The following is a 19,042-nucleotide window of genomic DNA, read 5'->3' on the forward strand; positions in this document are numbered from 1 at the left end:
GGCGCTTACGCACAACTTTACGTGACTCACGCTGCACGTTCCGTCGTTTTCATGCAGGGGGCGCTGCAGACCTCTACGCGCCCCCTGCATGAACGACGGAGGCGCAGGGACAGACGTTCGATCGCGTTGGAATCGATCTGCAGACGGCGGTCTTCTCGCACGGCCAGCAGCTCTGTGTCGCCTCGTCTCGATCCCGCGACCCCAACCAGGTGAAAGTCCGCATCGAACCGGACCCCCGGCAAGGCCATCTACTTTACGACGAGAGAAAATTCACACGAAATATCGTTTTCAATTAATACGCTTTTAATGAAGAAATACAATTATCCAATTGAAAACATAACACAATTCAAAGTTGTTTCATTTTCAAACTTCAAAACGGAGCACCGGGTGCTTGCATGGAGGCGTCGTTCGTGTGCAATTTCTTCCGTGACTTTCCTGGCCCAAGGCCGTAAATGTTTGTGAGGGACACCGCAGGCAGTCAGGCTTGCTTCAAGCCCTTGGTTGTGAACATCCAGACGTTAATCAGCAAGGACCATTTCATGTCCTAGTTCGACAAAATAAACGTCAACACGTAATACGAAATTATAATTCGTGTTGTAGAGAATGTATCTCCTTTACGTGTAACCTTTGAGTGGTATTCCTTGTAACTGATTAATGATCCGAGTGTGCTCCCTATTTCAAAGACAATGAGTTGCTCCAGAGAGAGATGCTTCCTGAAAACACAAAAATACCCTTTGACCTGTATCACAAGAGCAATGAGTCTCACCTGAGTTATCTGTACAGGTTACTTCCAAAACACACACTTTGTCCTAACATCACTTATTCAATGTTTGCCCCTTATAGACAAAATGTTACATGTACACACACAGACAAGTATTCATTCTGTTGTACATATAGGTGTTATGAAAATTGATGAAAATGATAAAAATTAAATGAAATTTAAAATTTGCATAATTTATCCGAAATTATGTTAATTGGTGTAATTATGCACATAAATTATGCTGACTCGAGAGATACTTGTATTAATTTATGAGTGGGCGTGGTTATGATAATGCAGGTCGAGCCTCGGTGACGAGGATTGTGTTATGAATTGGAATAACGCAATTGATCGTATGCAGTTCTGTAGGTCTTGTGAGCATGAATGAGAGAGAGTCGATTCGACTCTCCTATTTAATTCCGTATTATCGATAAGGATACGATTACTCTCGATTGAACATTATGAATTATGTGTGTTATGGATTATGTGTGGTGATAGTGTGCTTATGATAGGTCCCCAGGATTCAGATCTCATACGCAGAACAATATTATGCAGAATTTCAGGAAGAATCACACACAACTTTTATGCTTTAATACATTTTATTTTCTAGCTAACTTTAATTTTTGAATAATATGAAAACTCTCGATCTTGGAATTTCAACACAGCGTTAACATGATACCATCACGATTGCGTTGTTTCACTTTGATAACGGCACCTGTGGTTAATTCCCGACGCGTAACGCAATCGATCGACTGTTGAGGACGAGATTAATACATGCAAACTATTCTATCAAAACCTTAACCTTATAATGTAAATTCGCATTTAAACATCGCCCACACAGTACCACATCCATTAATAGACCTTCAAGTCAATTCTTATCACGCTGTTAACAGTAGGACGATTGGTTATTATGCAACTCAATGACAGCAGTATTTTTCGTTATGAATTGATTTTTAATGCACCACCTTGGAGTGGCGACCCTTCTTGATTATCCCGATATGCGTATCGTGCGTCTTCTTTATCACCGGTTCAATTCTTTGCGTAAAGCAGATGCCGAGGTTAGCATCTCTGGTGTCCAAAATGTGTTTCCTGTGTGTTGCGGCGCGGTGGGGGAGTGAGGGGGAGAGTGTGGGGGAGGGGTTGAATACGAACGGCTCGTCACAATTTCTGTCCACCGCTGGCTGGATGAGTCAGCACGACGCTCGCCGTCGTCGCGCCGATGGGTGTTGAGTACGGGGCCGCTGCCCTCTCAGCGCTGGTGACGCGAAGTTGCGCGCTGTGGCACGCTGGTGGCATGCTGGTGGCATGCTGGTGGCACGCTGTTGGCACGCGCTGGTGCCGATGCTGGTGCTGATGCTGGTGCTGATGCTGGTGGCACGCTGTTGGCACGCGCTGGTGCTGGTGGCACGCTGGTGGCACGCTGTTGGCACGCGTTGGTGCTGATGCTGGTGCTGATGGCACGCTGGTGGCACACGCTCCCTCTCCTTGAAGATGCGCGAACGCGCCCGTGCTGGTTCGCTGACAGCAGTTTCTCTCCACTGCTGGCTGAGCTGCTGCACGCTCTTGCTTGGCTTTGCTGGCCGCACTATTTTCACTGCTGTAGTATCTGACGCTGCGCTCGCGGGCGACAGGTCAAGTTTTTCTTCTGCTGAGTGAGCCGAGTCGCACGCGCTCTCTTTGTTGAGGTTGTTGGCGGCTCTCTGACAGCAGGTTTCCTCCACTGCTGTATGACTCAAGTCGCATGCGCTAGGTCACTGGTTTGCTGAAGTTGTTGGAGGCTGCTCGTGCTTTTCCGCTGCTGGTTGAGCCACGTTGCACGTGCTTCCTCTGTGGAGATGCTCGAGCGCTCTCAGCGCTGATTCGCTGATACTTTGTTGGCGGCTGGCCAAGCGTTTTCTTCTGTTGAGTGAGTTGAGTCGCACGTGCTCTCTCTGTTGAAGTGCGCGAACGCGCCCGCACTGGTTCGCTGACAGCAGTTTCTCTCCACTGCTGTATGACTCAATCTCGTTGATACATCGCGACTCGGCGATCCTCGCTACTCAGCGAGGCTCGGAGCCAGCCGCTCCATGCGACTGCTCGTCTTGTGGACGTCTTGAATCGCTGATCTGTCTTGACTGACTTAACTTTTTGAAAATGCGCTGACCGTTATATTCAAAGACATTCTTCTCTCTGTGCAGTGAAGGGGGGGGGGGGGGCGTGGTCTGTGTGTGTGTGAGTTCGTGTGTGTGTACAGATGGCTCCTGCGATAACGATCTGTTTGCCCTGGCATGAAATTCCTCTCTCGCGCTCTGCGGGAGAGACAAAGGTGGTCGGGAGTACCTATCTCTTTATACTTTCGACTTCATATTTCTCAAATACCATTTGGTCCCATGTTCGCCAAGACTCGTGTTTGTAACTACGTCCTCCCGACACCCCTCTCGGTTTACCGAGGTTCGCATTGTTACGATGGAATTATTAAAAAGAAAAATAATTTTCATCCTGAGTTTAAGAGGTCCGTTTCTTGATTGTTGGAATCCATATCCCTTGGTTCTGTAAGGTTCTATAATGGAATGTCGTGTAAGGTGAACACGTTGTTCTTAATTTTATGTGTGACTGATGTGTAGCCACTTCTTTAACTGAAAAACGTGTTCGCTGGCTGTTGTGTGTTTTATCATTAACCCGTCTGGCTAGCTCCAGATGGCCCCTTGTGATAACGTGTGGTTCCTGCTTCTCCGCGCTGCGAGAGAGACAAAGGTGGTCGGGGTTGCTTTGGATATTGTTTAAACGCTTTCGCAAGTTTGCCCGTTGTCTCATTCCTTCTCGAAAACCTTTGATGTGACTCTGTATTTTGTCTCCAAGCTTTGTTTTAACAGTAAAAGTATTGAAGGTGAAAATAATTTGATAGCGAATTAATCATTGGATAATAATTCACTGATGTATCTGGTCTTAATTGGAGTGAGAGCGAGGACCGCTAACTTTAGCTTATTCTTGTTATTGCATTTTAAATTTTAACCGTTGTTTTAATGACAAAGGAAAAAAAATATAAATGGTTTAACCCGTGGGCGTCCTCGTTTCTGGCTTGCGGAGGGCTCCCTCTGGGTGACCTCCCTTAGGGCACATCAAACTCTTGTTCAACTGGAGATCTTCGCAGATAGCTGCTAACATCATCGCCTCGAGAGTTTTATTATTTCTTTATTTATTAATGGCCTGTTTATGATCGACATCTGGTTTTTCGTGTGCCTGGCTTACGGGTTTTATTGATTAATTTTTTTTCGTTTGTTTAAAAAAATGATATATAACGGTAAATATTATTGTTAATATCAATTTTAGAAAAGTCTCATATACAACAATTCTCAATTATTGACAGGCATTTTAACAAAATTGAATTACTGCAGTGAAATATACTGCATCAGGTTATATCGTACTAACAAGCTATTTTTTTTACAAATACGCTTAACAGTGTATGTACAACATACTATTGCGCCATTCAAAAACGAGTAGGCCATTGCATGCTGGCGTCTGGGTCAAAATGTATCAAATTCTAAATATTACCTACAAACTCCACAACTGAGATGCCACATCAACCATCGCCCCCTACTGACAGGTTCTTGTCCACATGCAGGCTGGTGCAGGGCCACCACTTTGTACCACACAGGGGCAGCTGCTACTTGGGGATGCTCTTCGAGTGTTTGAGACTAGATATAACACAACACTCCGAATTGCCAGAGGCGATTAAGCAAGCACCATATAAATTGAATTATTAGAACCTTGTGATTGCTTGGAAGCTTATTGGCTCTCGCTCATGGTTAGAGATCTACGCAACCCACAGGTTCACAAAGACTGGCCGCTCTGACCCTGCAGGTTGAACCTAGGAATTGAGTGTTCAACTTCTGATTCTTGTCATTAAAGGCCTGTGACAAAGGTGCATCTATTGGAGCGACATCGTCTCAAGCTTACATATCTACCGGGTCCCCATTTGACTTTGTAATGTCTCGGAGGAAGTCCACCCACACCTCCACTTCCACAAACTGCTGGGAGTTGCCTCGCTCTGCCTCAGTCAGAATTCTCCTCCTGCTTCACGTTGCCTCCATCGATGTGAAGGTCTGATTTTGGAGTTGAATCTTCATCTTCACATTTTACCCTCACTTCTTCGCTCTTCACCATCACTTCTTCACATTTCACCTTCACCTCTTCATATTTCACCTCGATACCTTTAAAAGTGTCCAAGCTGGGATTTTCTTCCGGTTCTTGTTTCATGAGGGATGGGCTCATTGCGGCACTATGACTTTCACAAGCTGATTTCAGATTCCACTCCTTGTGGACCTTCTGATGCTTGTGTGTTCTCTGGTGTACATGAAGACTTGATGAATGTGCAAACGCCTTCCCACATACACTGCACTTGAAGGGTTTCTCTCCTGTGTGTGTTCTCTGGTGTACATTAAGACTTGGTGACTGTGCAAACGCCTTCCCACACACACTGCACTTGAAGGGTTTCTCTCCCGTGTGTGTTCTCTGGTGTACATGAAGATGTGGTGAATGTGAAAACGCCTTCCCACACACACTGCACTTGAAGGGTTTCTCTCCCGTGTGTGTTCTCTGGTGTACATGAAGATTTGGTGACTGTGCAAACGCCTTCCCACACACATTGCACTTGAAGGGTTTCTCTCCCGTGTGTGTTCTCTGGTGTACATGAAGATGTGGTGAATGTGAAAACGCCTTCCCACACACACTGCACTTGAAGGGTTTCTCTCCCGTGTGTGTTCTCTGGTGTACATGAAGATTTGGTGACTGTGCAAACGCCTTCCCACACACATTGCACTTGAAGGGTTTCTCTCCCGTGTGTGTTCTCTGGTGTACATGAAGATGTGTTGAATGTGCAAACGCCTTCCCACACACACTGCACTTGAAGGGTTTCTCTCCCGTGTGTGTTCTCTGGTGTACATGAAGATTTGGTGACTGTGCAAACGCCTTCCCACACACACTGCACTTGAAGGGTTTCTCTCCCGTGTGGGTTCTCTGGTGCCGTGTCAAATGTGCAGGACGATCCGTGCTGTATGCACACCGGTCGCATTGTTGCCTTTTTGCACCGAGCTGCCCCGAGTGCCTTTGCTCCATCAGAACAATTCTGCAGAGGAAGCGACAGCTGCAGACAGAAAAAAGAGAATATCCACACCCACAGAGGAATGCATTTATGCAGTCACACGTGACTTACACGTCTATACTTATTCATATATTCATGATATAGTGAAAACGTGTCCCAAATTCATCACACGGGCTGTTATCGCACACAATGAGAGGGCAAATGGTCATAAACGTGCCTGGAAGCCCTCGTATCTTCAAAATGAATGTTAACCCAAAACTCCGAGCATACAATTTCGGCTGTCTGGCTTCAAAAGGACTATTTATGAAAGCTAAATTCAGCTGACGTAGCAAAGGGTGTTGAAAATAATACTATTTGTGTTATGCAGAAATGCATAAATTAATGTTCAATCGCAACGTAGAGGTGTGAAAGCCAGGCACAGATGTCCTTGAATGCTGGGATGAACAGTTCCGACTTCAGCTGCACGTGTGCTGTGATAACTTCCTGACTACATTCTTACAAAGAGTTGCAGATGAAAACAAAAATAAACTACTATTTTAATATAACCTCCGTGCCCAATAGAGTTAATAGACTTTACTGCAAATACAAACTTGACTCTTTCACACACTCAGAGGTAGAGCCAGGATAATCAGGTAGGGGGGGGGGTAGCCCCTTTCAGCAATGAAAAATGATAGGATAAGGAGTTGTTGGTAAGGAGTTGTTGGTAAGGAGTTATTAGTAAGGAGTTGTTAGGAAGTAAGGAGTTGTTAGTTAGGAGTTGTTAGTAAGTAAGGAGTTGTTAGTCAGGAGTTGTTAGTAAGTAAGGAGTTGTCCTATGCTTTTAATTCGACGCGTGTGAAAGGCATCGCGCTCGCTGAAGGTGTTTGCCTTCAGGGAAGTCATGTACTGTATACGCAACTGGGCACAATTCTAAGAGTCGCTTGTAACTGCTTTGCCGTTACTTATTGCCAATTATGAACACGGACTGTTGTCCTCTCATAGAGTCCCTGGCAGGTAATAATATGCCACGCGGTGGCAGTGGGGGGGGGTCGCACAATGCTGATTGATCTATATTTATAAAAGGGAAATTTGTGAATGTGTGTCTGTTTGAAATGTTCAGCATACTTGCCGACATGCAACACAAACTTGAAATTTGGCACGTGGGTAGCTTCCAGACTGGACACAATGCACAAAGTATTAAAATAGCCGTCATATCTGAGATGTCACCCTATGCGGCAGCGTTACGCAGTGTGCCTGCTGACGTCACGCACACCCCCCCACCCAACACTCCGCGAAGACCGTGTTTTAATCCAAGACAAGAATCAAAGTCCCGGGCAAAGCCGGGTAGTAAAGCTAGCCTATATATAAAATGGAAATGTGTGGATACGTGTGTGTGTGTCTGTTAGAAATGTTTAGCATACTTCCCGACATACTACACACTTGAAATTTGGCATGTCGGTAGGTTCCATACCGTGCACAATGAAAAAAGTATAAAAATAGACTTTTGTATTTTGTATGACCATGAAGTTTGTGGCGTCAACCCGCAACACACCTGAGTTAAGCGCTCTGCAATGAATATAGAATTGAAGCTTTCGTGAATGCATAAATTACTCATTGTTTTTTTTCGGTAAAGTCCCATATGTAGAAATATAATAAAATTACATTAAAATAAATCACGACGTTTCGAACGCAACACAAGCGATCATCATCAGGTGTTAAAAACAAATAGCGAGGGAGCACATAGGGTGACATCAACGCAACACATAGAGAGCGTTAAACTGCACGGAGGCAAATACAACAAGAAGATGAGAGACGAGAACTCAACAAAACCTAAGAAAAATTACGTGATGCAAAACCAGTAGGCCAACAACACAGTTAGACACTTGCCTGGTAGACCACGAATTTCAGAAGACTGCTAAATTTCGTGTTCATCCTCCGGGTTGAACAAACCAGCATAGACAGAGTGAACAGATACGAAGTACATGGTAGCAGAGATACATACACAGGGAAGAACATCCAGGGAAAGATGTATTTGGCAGCACAGATAGGGCTGTTAACAGCGTGCCGGGAGATTTTAGGTGGCGCTTCGCTCCTGGCCGATGAAGCCATTGGTTTCTCGGAGTTTCAATACATATCCTCCGTGCGAAGAACGGGTAGAACTGCTATCTTAAATATGAAGCAGAACATTACATCTGTTTGTTTGTGTGAAGCAGCAAAAACCTCTCCCAACACTGAGCTCTGGCGTCGTGAAATTTTCACAGCTTATGCCGTTTGGAATTTCTAAGTGAACGCGACTATTTTCAGCTCGCCACGTCATTATTCCCTTCCCGAGTGGCCAAAATCGACCTTGCGTATAAAAGTGGATTAAGGTAAAATTTCCTTGAGTGAAAACATCCGATTTAGGTAACTTGATTTGTTTCGCCTTTTTTCTTTCTCGCAAGCATCAACATTTTTAAGGGTTTTTCAGTTAAATATAAGGGAATATGAAATGTATCCAAGACAAGAATCCTAGTCCCGGGCGAAGCCGGGTAGTGAAGCTAGTTACTAATAAACCCCAATGATCCTATCGAAATTAGGGATTTCGATCGGATCGTTGGGGGGCACGTGCCTACCCCACCCCCACTGGCTCCACCACTGTCACACACTGGCACGGTTCACAGGTGGTGGTGTGTCCAGACCAAGGCCTGGCCACCTTCACCTGCACAGAATTCATGCTTCCTCACTCCACCAAGTAGAGTGAACACCGCCACGCGTCCAGAGTGAACACCGCCACGCTGTTGAGGAGCCTCACCTTGTGTTGTGTTGTGGGCAGGTCGCTTCTGAAAACAAAAAGCGGAACAGCAGCTCAAGCGGGCTTAGCCTGGTGTAAAAAATAAAAATAAATAAAAACCGCGTGAATATTTAAAAGTAAAACAAAGTGACAAAGTGGCGAGCCGCCTGAAGACAAATTAAACTTAAGCGAGATAATTGAAGCAACAGCGATCAGGCGAGGGCAGGAGGCAAGGCCCCACGTGGCTAGGCCCCGCGCTGTAAAGTTGCAACCTGGACATCGCTTCCATGCTCGCTGCTACTCAATTGACATCCCTACGAGAGAGAGCGAGGCTCTACCTCGGTAAACAACAACAACCACCACAACAACCACCACCACAACAACCACAACAACCACCACAACCACCACCACAACAACCACCACCACCACAACCGCGATGAGAATTTCTCACCTCGGATTTCAGTGCACGGGCGGAGCAGCAGCTTCCTGTTATCTCGTGATGTCACGGGGCAGCAAGAGGTGACATGACGTCACTTGTGGAGAACGATAACACTCCCCTCCCACAATGAGCGCCTCCGTACGTGAATAGATTATGTTAATGAGCCGCCAGTCACTGGGCGTGGCCTTGCCCAAATATGATTCTAATTGAACAGAAAACGGCAGCGACCCTGGCAGAGGTGACGTCACGTTCAAGGGCGCCTTGGACGGGGTGGGGTGAACACCTTGGTGACATGACGTCACTAGCGAGGTACATATCCCTCTGGCATTTCACGCCGATGAGGTTATGGTGAGTGGACGTCACAGAGAGGGGTTGAAGTTTAAGTTGATTTAGATTCATTTTCCATTGCTTCCTCCCTTGAACAGAGACCACTTGTGTGTGTGTGTGTACACTGTGTGTGTACACTGTGTGTGTACACTGTGTTTGTACACAGTGTGTGTGTGTACACTGTGTGTGTGTGTGTACACTGTGTGTGTGTACACTGTGTGTGTGTACACTGTGTGTGTGTGTGCACATAGGTGGGCACAGTCATCTCAGTCAGTCGACAAATGGCAACTTTTCATCAATTTATTATTTTCCAATTTTTTTGTTATTTTCTATCTACGTGACATTACCGAAAGAACCAACAATATAAATGTTAATCAGCTGCGCCACGCTGTGTGGGAGCTACCTGGCCTGTCGCTCCGCACGAAGCTGCGTGGAGCCCTCTGCATGGAAGTTCTGCGCCGGTGAGAAACTCTCTCAGGCCCCCCCACGCCTCCACGCAGATTGACGCGAGCCGAGTTGGTGGTGCATTCTATTTTGACTTAAAACTTTCGTGACTGGCAGGAATTCATATTCTTGGGTTCTTTCGGTAAAGGCACGTAAATAAAAAAAAATGTTATATTAAAGAAAAAAATAATGGCAATTTAAAAAAAAATAAACGCTTTTTCTATCTTCATTTTTGTTATTTTCTATCTACGTGACTTTACCGAAAGGACCAAGAATATGGTAGCGCATTCTCTATTTATTGCAGAGGTTCAAGGTTCAAATCCGACAGGCACACCTGGCTACCCCAGTAACATTCACCACAATATGCGCAGTCTGCTTCACGGCAGATGTAAAAACATAGCGTTGTGTCATTCACGACGCACAGGTCATTGCATGTCGGTGTCACGGTCAAAATTGTGGCAATTCCAAACATTATCCAGAAACTACACAACGGAGATGGCGCGTCAATGATCGCCCCCTACCGACAGACTCATGTCCACGTGCAGGCCGGTGCAGGGCCACCTTGTGCCACACAGGGGCAGCTGCCACTTAGGGGGAGGTGTCCTTCGATTGTTTGAGATGAGATTCGATACGAAACACACAATTAAGCAAGCGACTTATGAGTGCAAATATGATGTTGGTAATGTAGTGAAATGCTTGGAAGCTTCATCGTCTCTCGCTCCCGCCTACAGATGGTACCCAGCCCACAGCTCCACAGATACCAGCCGCTCCTCCTGTGCAGGTTCAGCTACGTACGGTGCGAAAGAAGTTCCAGATACACACAGAGACTCACACACAGAGAGACCCACAGATTAGCATGGTTGTCTACGTACGGTGCGAAAGAAGTTCCAGATACACAGATACTCACACACAGAGAGACCCACAGATTAGCATGGTTGGCTACGTACGGTGCTAAATAATTTCAACGTACACACAGAGACTCACACACAGAGAGACCCACAGATTAGCATGGTGGGCTACGTACGGTGCGAAAGAAGTTCAACGTACACACAGAGACTCGGAGCAAGTTTGAGTCGCGTGCAGTCGTGGGCCCGTGAAAGTTGAACTAGCGCATGTTGCTAGTGGAGGTAGTTTAATACGGTTGGAAAGACGCTGATAGAGACACACACAGAGACTGACAAGAGAGAGAGGTGGACAGACACAGACAAGAGGAAGACAGAAAGAAAGATACAGAGACCACAGAGACACAGTCAGCGAGAGAGAGACACAGAGGGGAACAGAGACACGGACGGACAGAGAGATGTTGAATCGAACACAAACTTAACTCGCTCCATTGAAAGAGATTCCTCAATCTTTGCCCATCCCCAGAATTAAGTCGTTCCAGTTTCTATTTATTTCATTGTGTGTGGTGTGTCCGTGTAAGCAATGTGGGAATCGATGTACACGGATATGAACAAGCTCAGCAGACAAGACGTCTTTCATATCCTTTGGTTCTTTCGGTAAATTCACGCAGGTAGAAATAAACGAAAAAATAAATCGCGACGTTTCGATCGCAACACCAGCGGTCGTCCTCAGGCGAAAACATCCAGACATTGTCGCGGCAGAAGTCACGTGAGCTACGTCACGTGATAAAGATAAGGTGACCCCCCACCCCCCAACGTGGCTCGCCCTGCTCAGCTGAGCATCGTTTTAATGCGGTGGGCTCACGCGAAATTGATTTCTGTAAGACGAAGGTACTTTGAAAACCCACTGGCTATTCTCTTTTATACAAGTGTTGTGTCCTTAACTAATCACACGGAAACGTCTGGTTGAGGCAACGCGTTTATTATAACTCTTCTTCTTTGGTTCTTTCGGTAAAGTCACGTAGAATGAGAATAAAGTAATAAAATAACACAATAAAATTCTCACGACGTTTCGGCCACAACGCAAGTGGCCGTCTTAAGGTGAAATGAACAGACCTGTCGGGACGACAGAGCTTCAATGAACGCTGTTAAGATTCGTAGCGACTTTTAAGCTGGTTGGGAGAAGTGAGGCACCTTGACAAAGGGGGTTTACATATGAAATAGCTGAGGGATTAGCTTGTGACTGGTCGTAGAAATAGCTATGTTAAAGTCAAAACCTACACATCCACAGAGGCAACTAGTAATTTAGCATTGAAATAGCTAAGGGATTAGCTTGTCACTGGTCACAGAATAGATGTTAAAGTAAAGGCCTACACATCCACAGAGCTTCAATGAACGCTGTTAAGATTCGTAGCGACTTTAAGATGGTTGGGAGAAATAAGGCTCTTGACAAAAGGGGGGTTTACATATCAAATAGCTGAGCGATTAGCTTGTGACTGGTCACGGAAATGGTTATGTTAAAGTCAAAGCCTACACATCCACAGAGGCACCTCGTACATGGACGCCAAAGGGGGCTGCAACAACTCAAGCCCTTGGTTGTGAACATCCAGACGTTAATCAGCAAGGAGCATTTCACGTCCTAGTTCGACAAAATCTACGTCAACACGTAATACAAAATTATAATTCGTGTTGTAGAGAATGTATCTCCTCTACGTGTAACTTTTGAGTGGTATGCCTTGTAACTGATGAATGATCCGAGTGTGCTCCCTATTTTAAAGACAATGAGTTGCTCCAGAGGGAGATGCTTCCTGAAAACACAAAAATATCCTTTGACCTGTATCACAAGAACAATGAGTCTCTCCTGAGTTATGTGTACAGGTTACTTCCAAAACACACACTTTGTCCTAACATCACTTATTCAATGTTTGAACCTTATAGACAATGTTACATGTACGCACACAATCAGACAAGTATTAATTCTAAATGATTGACAGGCATATTAACAAAATTGAATTACTGCAGGGAAATATACTGCATCAGGTTACATCGTACTAACAAGAAGCTATTTTTTTTAAAATACGCTTAACAGTGTATGTACAACATACTATTCTGCGATTCAAAAACGAGTAGGCCATTGCATGCTGGCGTCTGGGTCAAAAATGATCAAATTCTAAATATTACCTACAAACTCCACAACTGAGATGCCACATCAACCATCGCCCTCTACTGACAGGCTCTTGTCTACATGCAGGCCGGTGCAGGGCCACCACCTTGTAGCACACAGGGGCAGCTGCTACTTGGGGGTGCTCTTCGAGTGTTTGAGCCGATACCACACAAAACTCCGAATTGCCAGAGGCGATTAAGCAAACACCATATAAATGGAATTATTTGAACCTTGTGAAAGCTTGGGAGTGTATTGGCTCTCGCTCATGGTTAGAGATCTACGCAAACCACAGGTTCACAAAGACTGGCCGCTCTAACCCTGCAGGTTGAACCTATGAATTGAGTGTTCAACTTCACATTCTTGTCATTAAAGGCCTGTGACAAAGGTGCATCTATTGGAGCGACATCGTCTCAAGCTTACATATCTACCGCGTCTCCATTTGACTTTGTATTGTCTCGGAGGAAGTCCACCCACACCTCCACTTCCACAAACTGCTGGGAGTTGCCTCGCTCTGCCTCGCAGTCAGAATTCTTCTGCTTCACGTTGCCTCCATCGATGTGAAGGTCTGATTTTGGAGTTGAATCTTCATCTTCACATTTTACCTTCACTTCATCGCTCTTCACCATCACTTCTTCACATTTCACCTTCACCTCTTCATATTTCACCTCTATACCTTTAACAGTGTCCAAGCTGGGATTTTCTTCCGGTTCTTGTTTCATGAGGGATGGGCTCATTCCGGCACTTTGACTTTCACAAGCTGATTTCAGACTCCACTCCTTGTGGATCTTCTGATGCTTGTGTGTTCTCTGGTGTACATTAAGATGTGGTGACTGTGCAAACGCCTTCCCACACACACTGCACTTGAAGGGTTTCTCTCCCGTGTGTGTTCTCTGGTGGACCTGAAGATTTGGTGACTGTGCAAACGCCTTCCCACACACACTGCACTTGAAGAGTTTCTCTCCCGTGTGTGTTCTCCGGTGTGCTACAAGAGTAGATGAATTTGAAAACGCCTTCCCACACACACTGCACTTGAAGGGTTTCTCTCCCGTGTGTGTTCTCTGGTGTACATGAAGATATGGTGAACGTGCAAACGCCTTCCCACACACACTGCACTTGAAGGGTTTCTCTCCCGTGTGTGTTCTCTGGTGTACATGAAGATTTGGTGACTGTGCAAACGCCTTCCCACACACACTGCACTTGAAGGGTTTCTCTCCCGTGTGTGTTCTCTGGTGTATATGAAGATTTTGTGAACATGCAAACGCCTTCCCACACACACTGCACTTGAATGGTTTCTCGCCCGTGTGTGTTCTCTGGTGTACATGAAGACTTAGTGACTGTGAAAACGCCTTCCCACACACACTGCACTTGAAGGGTTTCTCTCCCGTGTGTGTTCTCTGGTGTATATGAAGATTTTGTGAACATACAAACTCCTTTCCACACACACTGCACTTGAAGGGCTTTTCTCCCATGTGCGTTCTCTGGTGTACATTAAGATTTGGTGACTGTGCAAACGCCTTCCCACACACACTGCACTTGAAGGGTTTCTCTCCCGTGCGTGTTCTCTGGTGTACATGAAGACTTAGTGACTGTGAAAACGCCTTCCCACACACACTGCACTTGAAGGGTTTCTCTCCCGTGTGTGTTCTCTGGTGTACATGAAGATTTGGTGACTGTGCAAACGCCTTCCCACACACACTGCACTTGAAGGGTTTCCCTCCCGTGTGTGTTCTCTGGTGTACACGAAGATTTGGTGACTGTGCAAACGCCTTCCCACACACACTGCACTTGAAGGGTTTCTCTCCTGTGTGTGTTCTTTGGTGTACATGAAGATTTGGTGACAGTGCAAACGCCTTCCCACACACACTGCACTTGAAGGGTTTATCTCCCGTGTGTGTTCTCTGGTGTCTTACAAGAGCAGATGAATGTGCAAACGCCTTCCCACACACACTGCACTTGAAGGGTTTCTCTCCCGTGTGTGTTCTCTGGTGTACATGAAGATGTGGTGACTGGGAAAACGCCTTCCCACACACACTGCACTTGAAGGGTTTCTCTGTGTCTGTTCTCTGGAGTGCTACAAGAGGATATGAATCTGAAAACGCCTTCCCACACACACTGCACTTGAAGGGTTTCTCTCCCGTGTGGGTTCTCTGGTGCCGTGTCAAATGTGCAGGACGATCCGTGCTGTATGCACACCGGTCGCATTGTTGCCTTTTTGCACCGAGGTGCGCCGAGTGCCTTTGCTCCATCAGAACAATTCTGCAGAGGAAGCGACAGCTGCAGACGAAAAAAAAGGATATCCACACCATCTACACGTCAGTATCGATGCACAGAGGAATGCATTATACAGTCACACGTGACTTACACGTCTATACTTATTCATATATTCATGATATAGTGAAAACGTGTCCCAAATTAATCACACGGGCTGTTATGGCACACAAATGGTCAAAATCGTGCATGGAAGCCCTCGTATCTTCAAAATAAATGTTAACCCAAAACTCCGAGCACGCAATTTCGGCTGTCTGGCTTCAAAAGGAATATTTCTGAAAGCTAAATTCAACTGATGTAGCAAAGGGTGTTGAAAATAATACTATTTGTGTTATGCAGAAATGCATAAATTAATGTTCAATCGCAACGTAGAGGTGTGAAAGCCAGGCACAGATGTCCTTGAATGCTGGGATGAACAGTTCCGACTTCAGCTGCACGTGTGCTGTGATAACTTCCTGACTACATTCTTACAAAGAGTTGCAGGGGAAAACAAAAATAAACTACTGTTTTGATATAACCTCCGTGCTCAATAGAGTTAATAGACTTTACTGCAAATACAAACTTGACCCTTTCACACTCTCAGAGGTAGAGCCAGGATAATCAAGTAGGGGAGGCAACCCCTTTCAGCAATGAAAAATGATAGGAGTTGTTAATAAGTAAGGAGTTGTTAGTAAGGAGTTGTTAAGTAAGTAAGGAGTTGTTAGTAATTAAGGTGTTGTTAGTAAGGAGTTGTTAGAAAGTAAGGAGTTGCTAGTAAGTAAGGAGTTAGTAAGTGAGGAGTTGTTAGTAAGTAAGGAGTTGTTCGTCAGGAGGTATTAGTCAGGAGTTATTAGTAATTAAGGAGTTATTAGTAAGGAGTTGTTACTAAGTAAGGAGTTGTTAGTAAGGAGTTGTTACTAAGTAAGGAGTTATTAGTAAGGAGTTGTTACTAAGTAAGGACTTGTCCTATGCTTTTTATTCGACGCGTGTGAAAGGCATCGCGCTCGCTGAAGGTGTTTGCCTTCAGGGAAGTCGTGTACTGTATACGCAACTGGGCACAATTCTAAGAGTCGCTTGTAACTGCTTTGCCGTTACTTATTGCCAATTATGAACACGGACTGTTGTCCTCTCATAGAGTCCCTGGCACGTAATAATATGCCACGCGGTGGCAATGGGGGGAGTCGCACAATGCTGATTTATCTATAATTATAAAAGGGAAATTTGTGACTGTGTGTCTGTTTAAAATGTTCAGCATACTTACCAACATGCAACACAAACTTGAAATTTGGCATGTGGGTAGCTTCCAGACTGGACACAATGCACAAAGTATTAAAATAGCCGTCATATCTGAGATGTCACCCTATGCGGCATCGTTACGCAGTGTGCCTGCTGACGTCACGCATACCCCCCCACCAACACTCCGCGAAGGTCGTGTTTTAATCCAAGACAAGAATCAAAGTCCCGGGCAAAGCCGGGTAGTAAAGCCAGTCTATATATAAAAGGGAAATGTGTGGATACGTGTGTGTGTGTCTGTTAGAAATGTTTAGCATACTTCCCAACATGCTACACACTTGAAATTTGGCATGTGGGTAGGTTCCATACCGTGCACAATGAAACAATTATAAAAATAGACTTTTGTATTTTGTATGACCATGAAGATTGTGGCGTCAACCCGCAACACACCTGAGTTAAGCGCTCTGCAATGAATATAGAATTGAAGCTTTCGTGAATGCATAAATTACTCATTGGTTTTTTCGGTAAAGTCACGTATGTAGAAATATAATAAAATTACGTTAAAATAAATCACGACGTTTCGAACGCAACACAAGCGATCATCATCAGGTGTAAAAAAACAAATAGCGAGGGAGCACATAGGGTGACATCAACGCAACACATAGAGAGCGTTAAACTGCACGGAGGCAAATACAACAAGAAGATGAGAGACGAGAACTCAACAAAACCTAAGAAAAATTACGTGATGCAAAACCAGTAGGACAACAACACAGTTAGACACTTCCCTGGTAGACCACGAATTTCAGAAGACTGCTAAATTTCGTGTTCATCCTCCGGGTTGAACATACCAGCATAGACAGAGTGAACAGATACGAGGTACATGGTAGCAGAGATACATACACAGGGAAGAACATCCAGGGAAAGATGTATTTGGCAGCAAAGATAGAGCTGTTAACAGCATGCCGGGAGATTTTAGGTGGCGCTTCGCTCCTGGTCAAATGAAGCCATTGGTTTCTCGGAGTTTCAATACATATCCTCCGTGCGAAGAACGGGTAGAACTGCTATCTTAAATATGAAGCAGAACATTACATGTTTGTTTGTGTGAAGCAGCAAAACCTCTCCAACACTGAGCTCTGGCGTCGTGAAATTTTCACAGCTTATGCCGTTTGGAATTTCTAAGTGAACGCGACTATTTTCAGCTCGCCACGTCATTATTCCCTTCCCGAGTGGCCAAAATCGACCTTGCGTAGAAGTGGATTAAGGTAAAATTTCCTTGAGTGAAAACATCCGATTTAGGTAACTTGATTTGTTTCGCCTTTTTTCTTTCTCGCAAGCATCAACATTTTTAAGGGTTTTTCAGTGAAATATAAGGGATATGAAATTTATCCAAGACAAGAATCCAAGTCCCGGGCGAAGCCGGGTAGTGAAGCTAGTCACTAATAAACCCCAATGATCCTATCGAAATTAGGGATTTCGATCGGATCGTTGGGGGGCACATGCCCACCCCACCCCCACTGGCTCCACCACTGTCACACACTGGCACGGTTCACAGGTGGTGGTGTGTCCAGACCCATGCCTGGCCACCTTCACCTGCTCAGAATTCATGCTCCCTCACTCCACCAAGTAGAGTGAACACCGCCACGCGTCTAGAGTGAACACCGCCACGCGTCCAGAGTGAACACCGCCACGCGTCCAGAGTGAACACCGCCACGCGTCCAGAGTGAACACCGCCACGTGTCCAGAGTGAACACCGCCACGCGTCCAGAGTGAACACCGCCACGCGTCTAAAGTGAACACCGCCACGCGTCCAGAGTGAACACCGCCACGCTGTTGAGGAGCCTCACCTTGTGTTGTTGTGGGCAGGTCGCTTCTGAAAAAAAGCGGTACAGCAGCTCAAGCGGGCTTAGCCTGGTGTAAAAAATAAAAATAAATAAAAAGCTTGTGAATATTTAAAAGTAAAACAAAGTGACAAAGTGGCGACCCGCCTGAAAACAAATTAAACTTAAGCGAGATAATTGAAACAAACGCGATCAGGCGAGAGCAGGAGGCAAGGCCCCGCGTGGCTAGGCCCCGCGCTGTAAAGTTGCAACCTGGACATCGCTTCCATGCTCGCTGCTGCTCAATTGACATCGATACGAGAGAGAGCGAGGCTCTACCTCGGTAAACAACAACCACCACAACAACCACCACAACAACCACCACAACAACCACCACCACAACCGCGATGAGAATTTCTCACCTCGGATTTCAGTGCACGGGCGTAGCAGCAGCTTCCTGTTATCTCGTGATGTCACGCGACAGCAAGAAGTGACATGACGTCACTTGTGGGGAACGATAACACTCCCCTCCCACAATGAGCGCTTCCGTACGTGAATAGATTATGTTAATGAGCCGCCAGTGACTGGGCGTGACCTTGCCCAAATATGGATTCTAATTGAACAGAAAACGGCAGCGACCCAGGCAGAGGTGACGTCACGTTCTAGGGCGCCTTGGACGGGGTGGGGTGAACACCTTGGTGACATGACGTCACTAGCGAGGTACACATCCCCCTGCCGATGAGGTTATGGTGAGTGGTGACGTCACAGATAGGGGTTGAAGTTTAAGTTGATTTAGATTCATTTTCCATTGCTCCCTCCCTTGAACAGAGACCACTTGGGTGTGTGTACACTCTGTGTGTGTGTGTACACTCTGTGTGTGTGTGTACACACTGTGTGTGTGTGTACACTGTGTGTGTGTACACACACACATACTGTGTGTGTG

General features: G+C 45.6%; 3 protein-coding genes across 3 annotated transcripts in view; all 3 read right to left on the bottom strand.

The window, feature by feature from the left end:
- The window catches only part of LOC142907007 (uncharacterized), a 39,451-nt gene extending 20,855 nt beyond the window's left edge, over nt 1–18,596 (bottom strand). Inside the window, exon 1 of the mRNA XM_076055914.1 lies at nt 18,522–18,596. The gene's annotated coding sequence lies outside the window, so the exon portion shown is untranslated. The remainder of the gene's footprint in view (nt 1–18,521) is intronic.
- The window catches only part of LOC142907014 (uncharacterized), a 59,975-nt gene that overhangs the window by 32,129 nt on the left and 8,804 nt on the right, over nt 1–19,042 (bottom strand). The window lies entirely within an intron of this gene.
- LOC142907019 (uncharacterized) lies at nt 281–17,742 on the bottom strand. Its single transcript, XM_076055950.1, has 2 exons — nt 13,643–17,742; nt 281–5,786 (listed from the first exon to the last, which is right to left on the bottom strand). Exons 1-2 carry the CDS (start codon nt 15,106–15,108, stop codon nt 4,790–4,792), a joined length of 2,463 nt encoding a protein of 820 aa, XP_075912065.1. The 5' UTR covers nt 15,109–17,742; the 3' UTR covers nt 281–4,789.

This window comes from Petromyzon marinus, chromosome 73, assembly GCF_048934315.1.
Source record: "Petromyzon marinus isolate PM22_M1 ecotype Great Lakes invasive population chromosome 73, UKy_Petmar_22M1.pri1.0, whole genome shotgun sequence".
NCBI classification, from domain to species: domain Eukaryota; kingdom Metazoa; phylum Chordata; class Hyperoartia; order Petromyzontiformes; family Petromyzontidae; genus Petromyzon; species Petromyzon marinus.

Bases quoted from the DNA above. Each gene is read 5' to 3' on its own strand.
- LOC142907019 (XM_076055950.1), bottom strand. From the start codon at position 15,108: ATGGTGTGGATATCCTTTTTTTTCGTCTGCAGCTGTCGCTTCCTCTGC. The intron at 5,787-13,642 runs GTTTGCACAGTC...GTGTGCATACAG, and splicing joins TGCAGTGTGTGTGGGAAGGC to CACGGATCGTCCTGCACATT.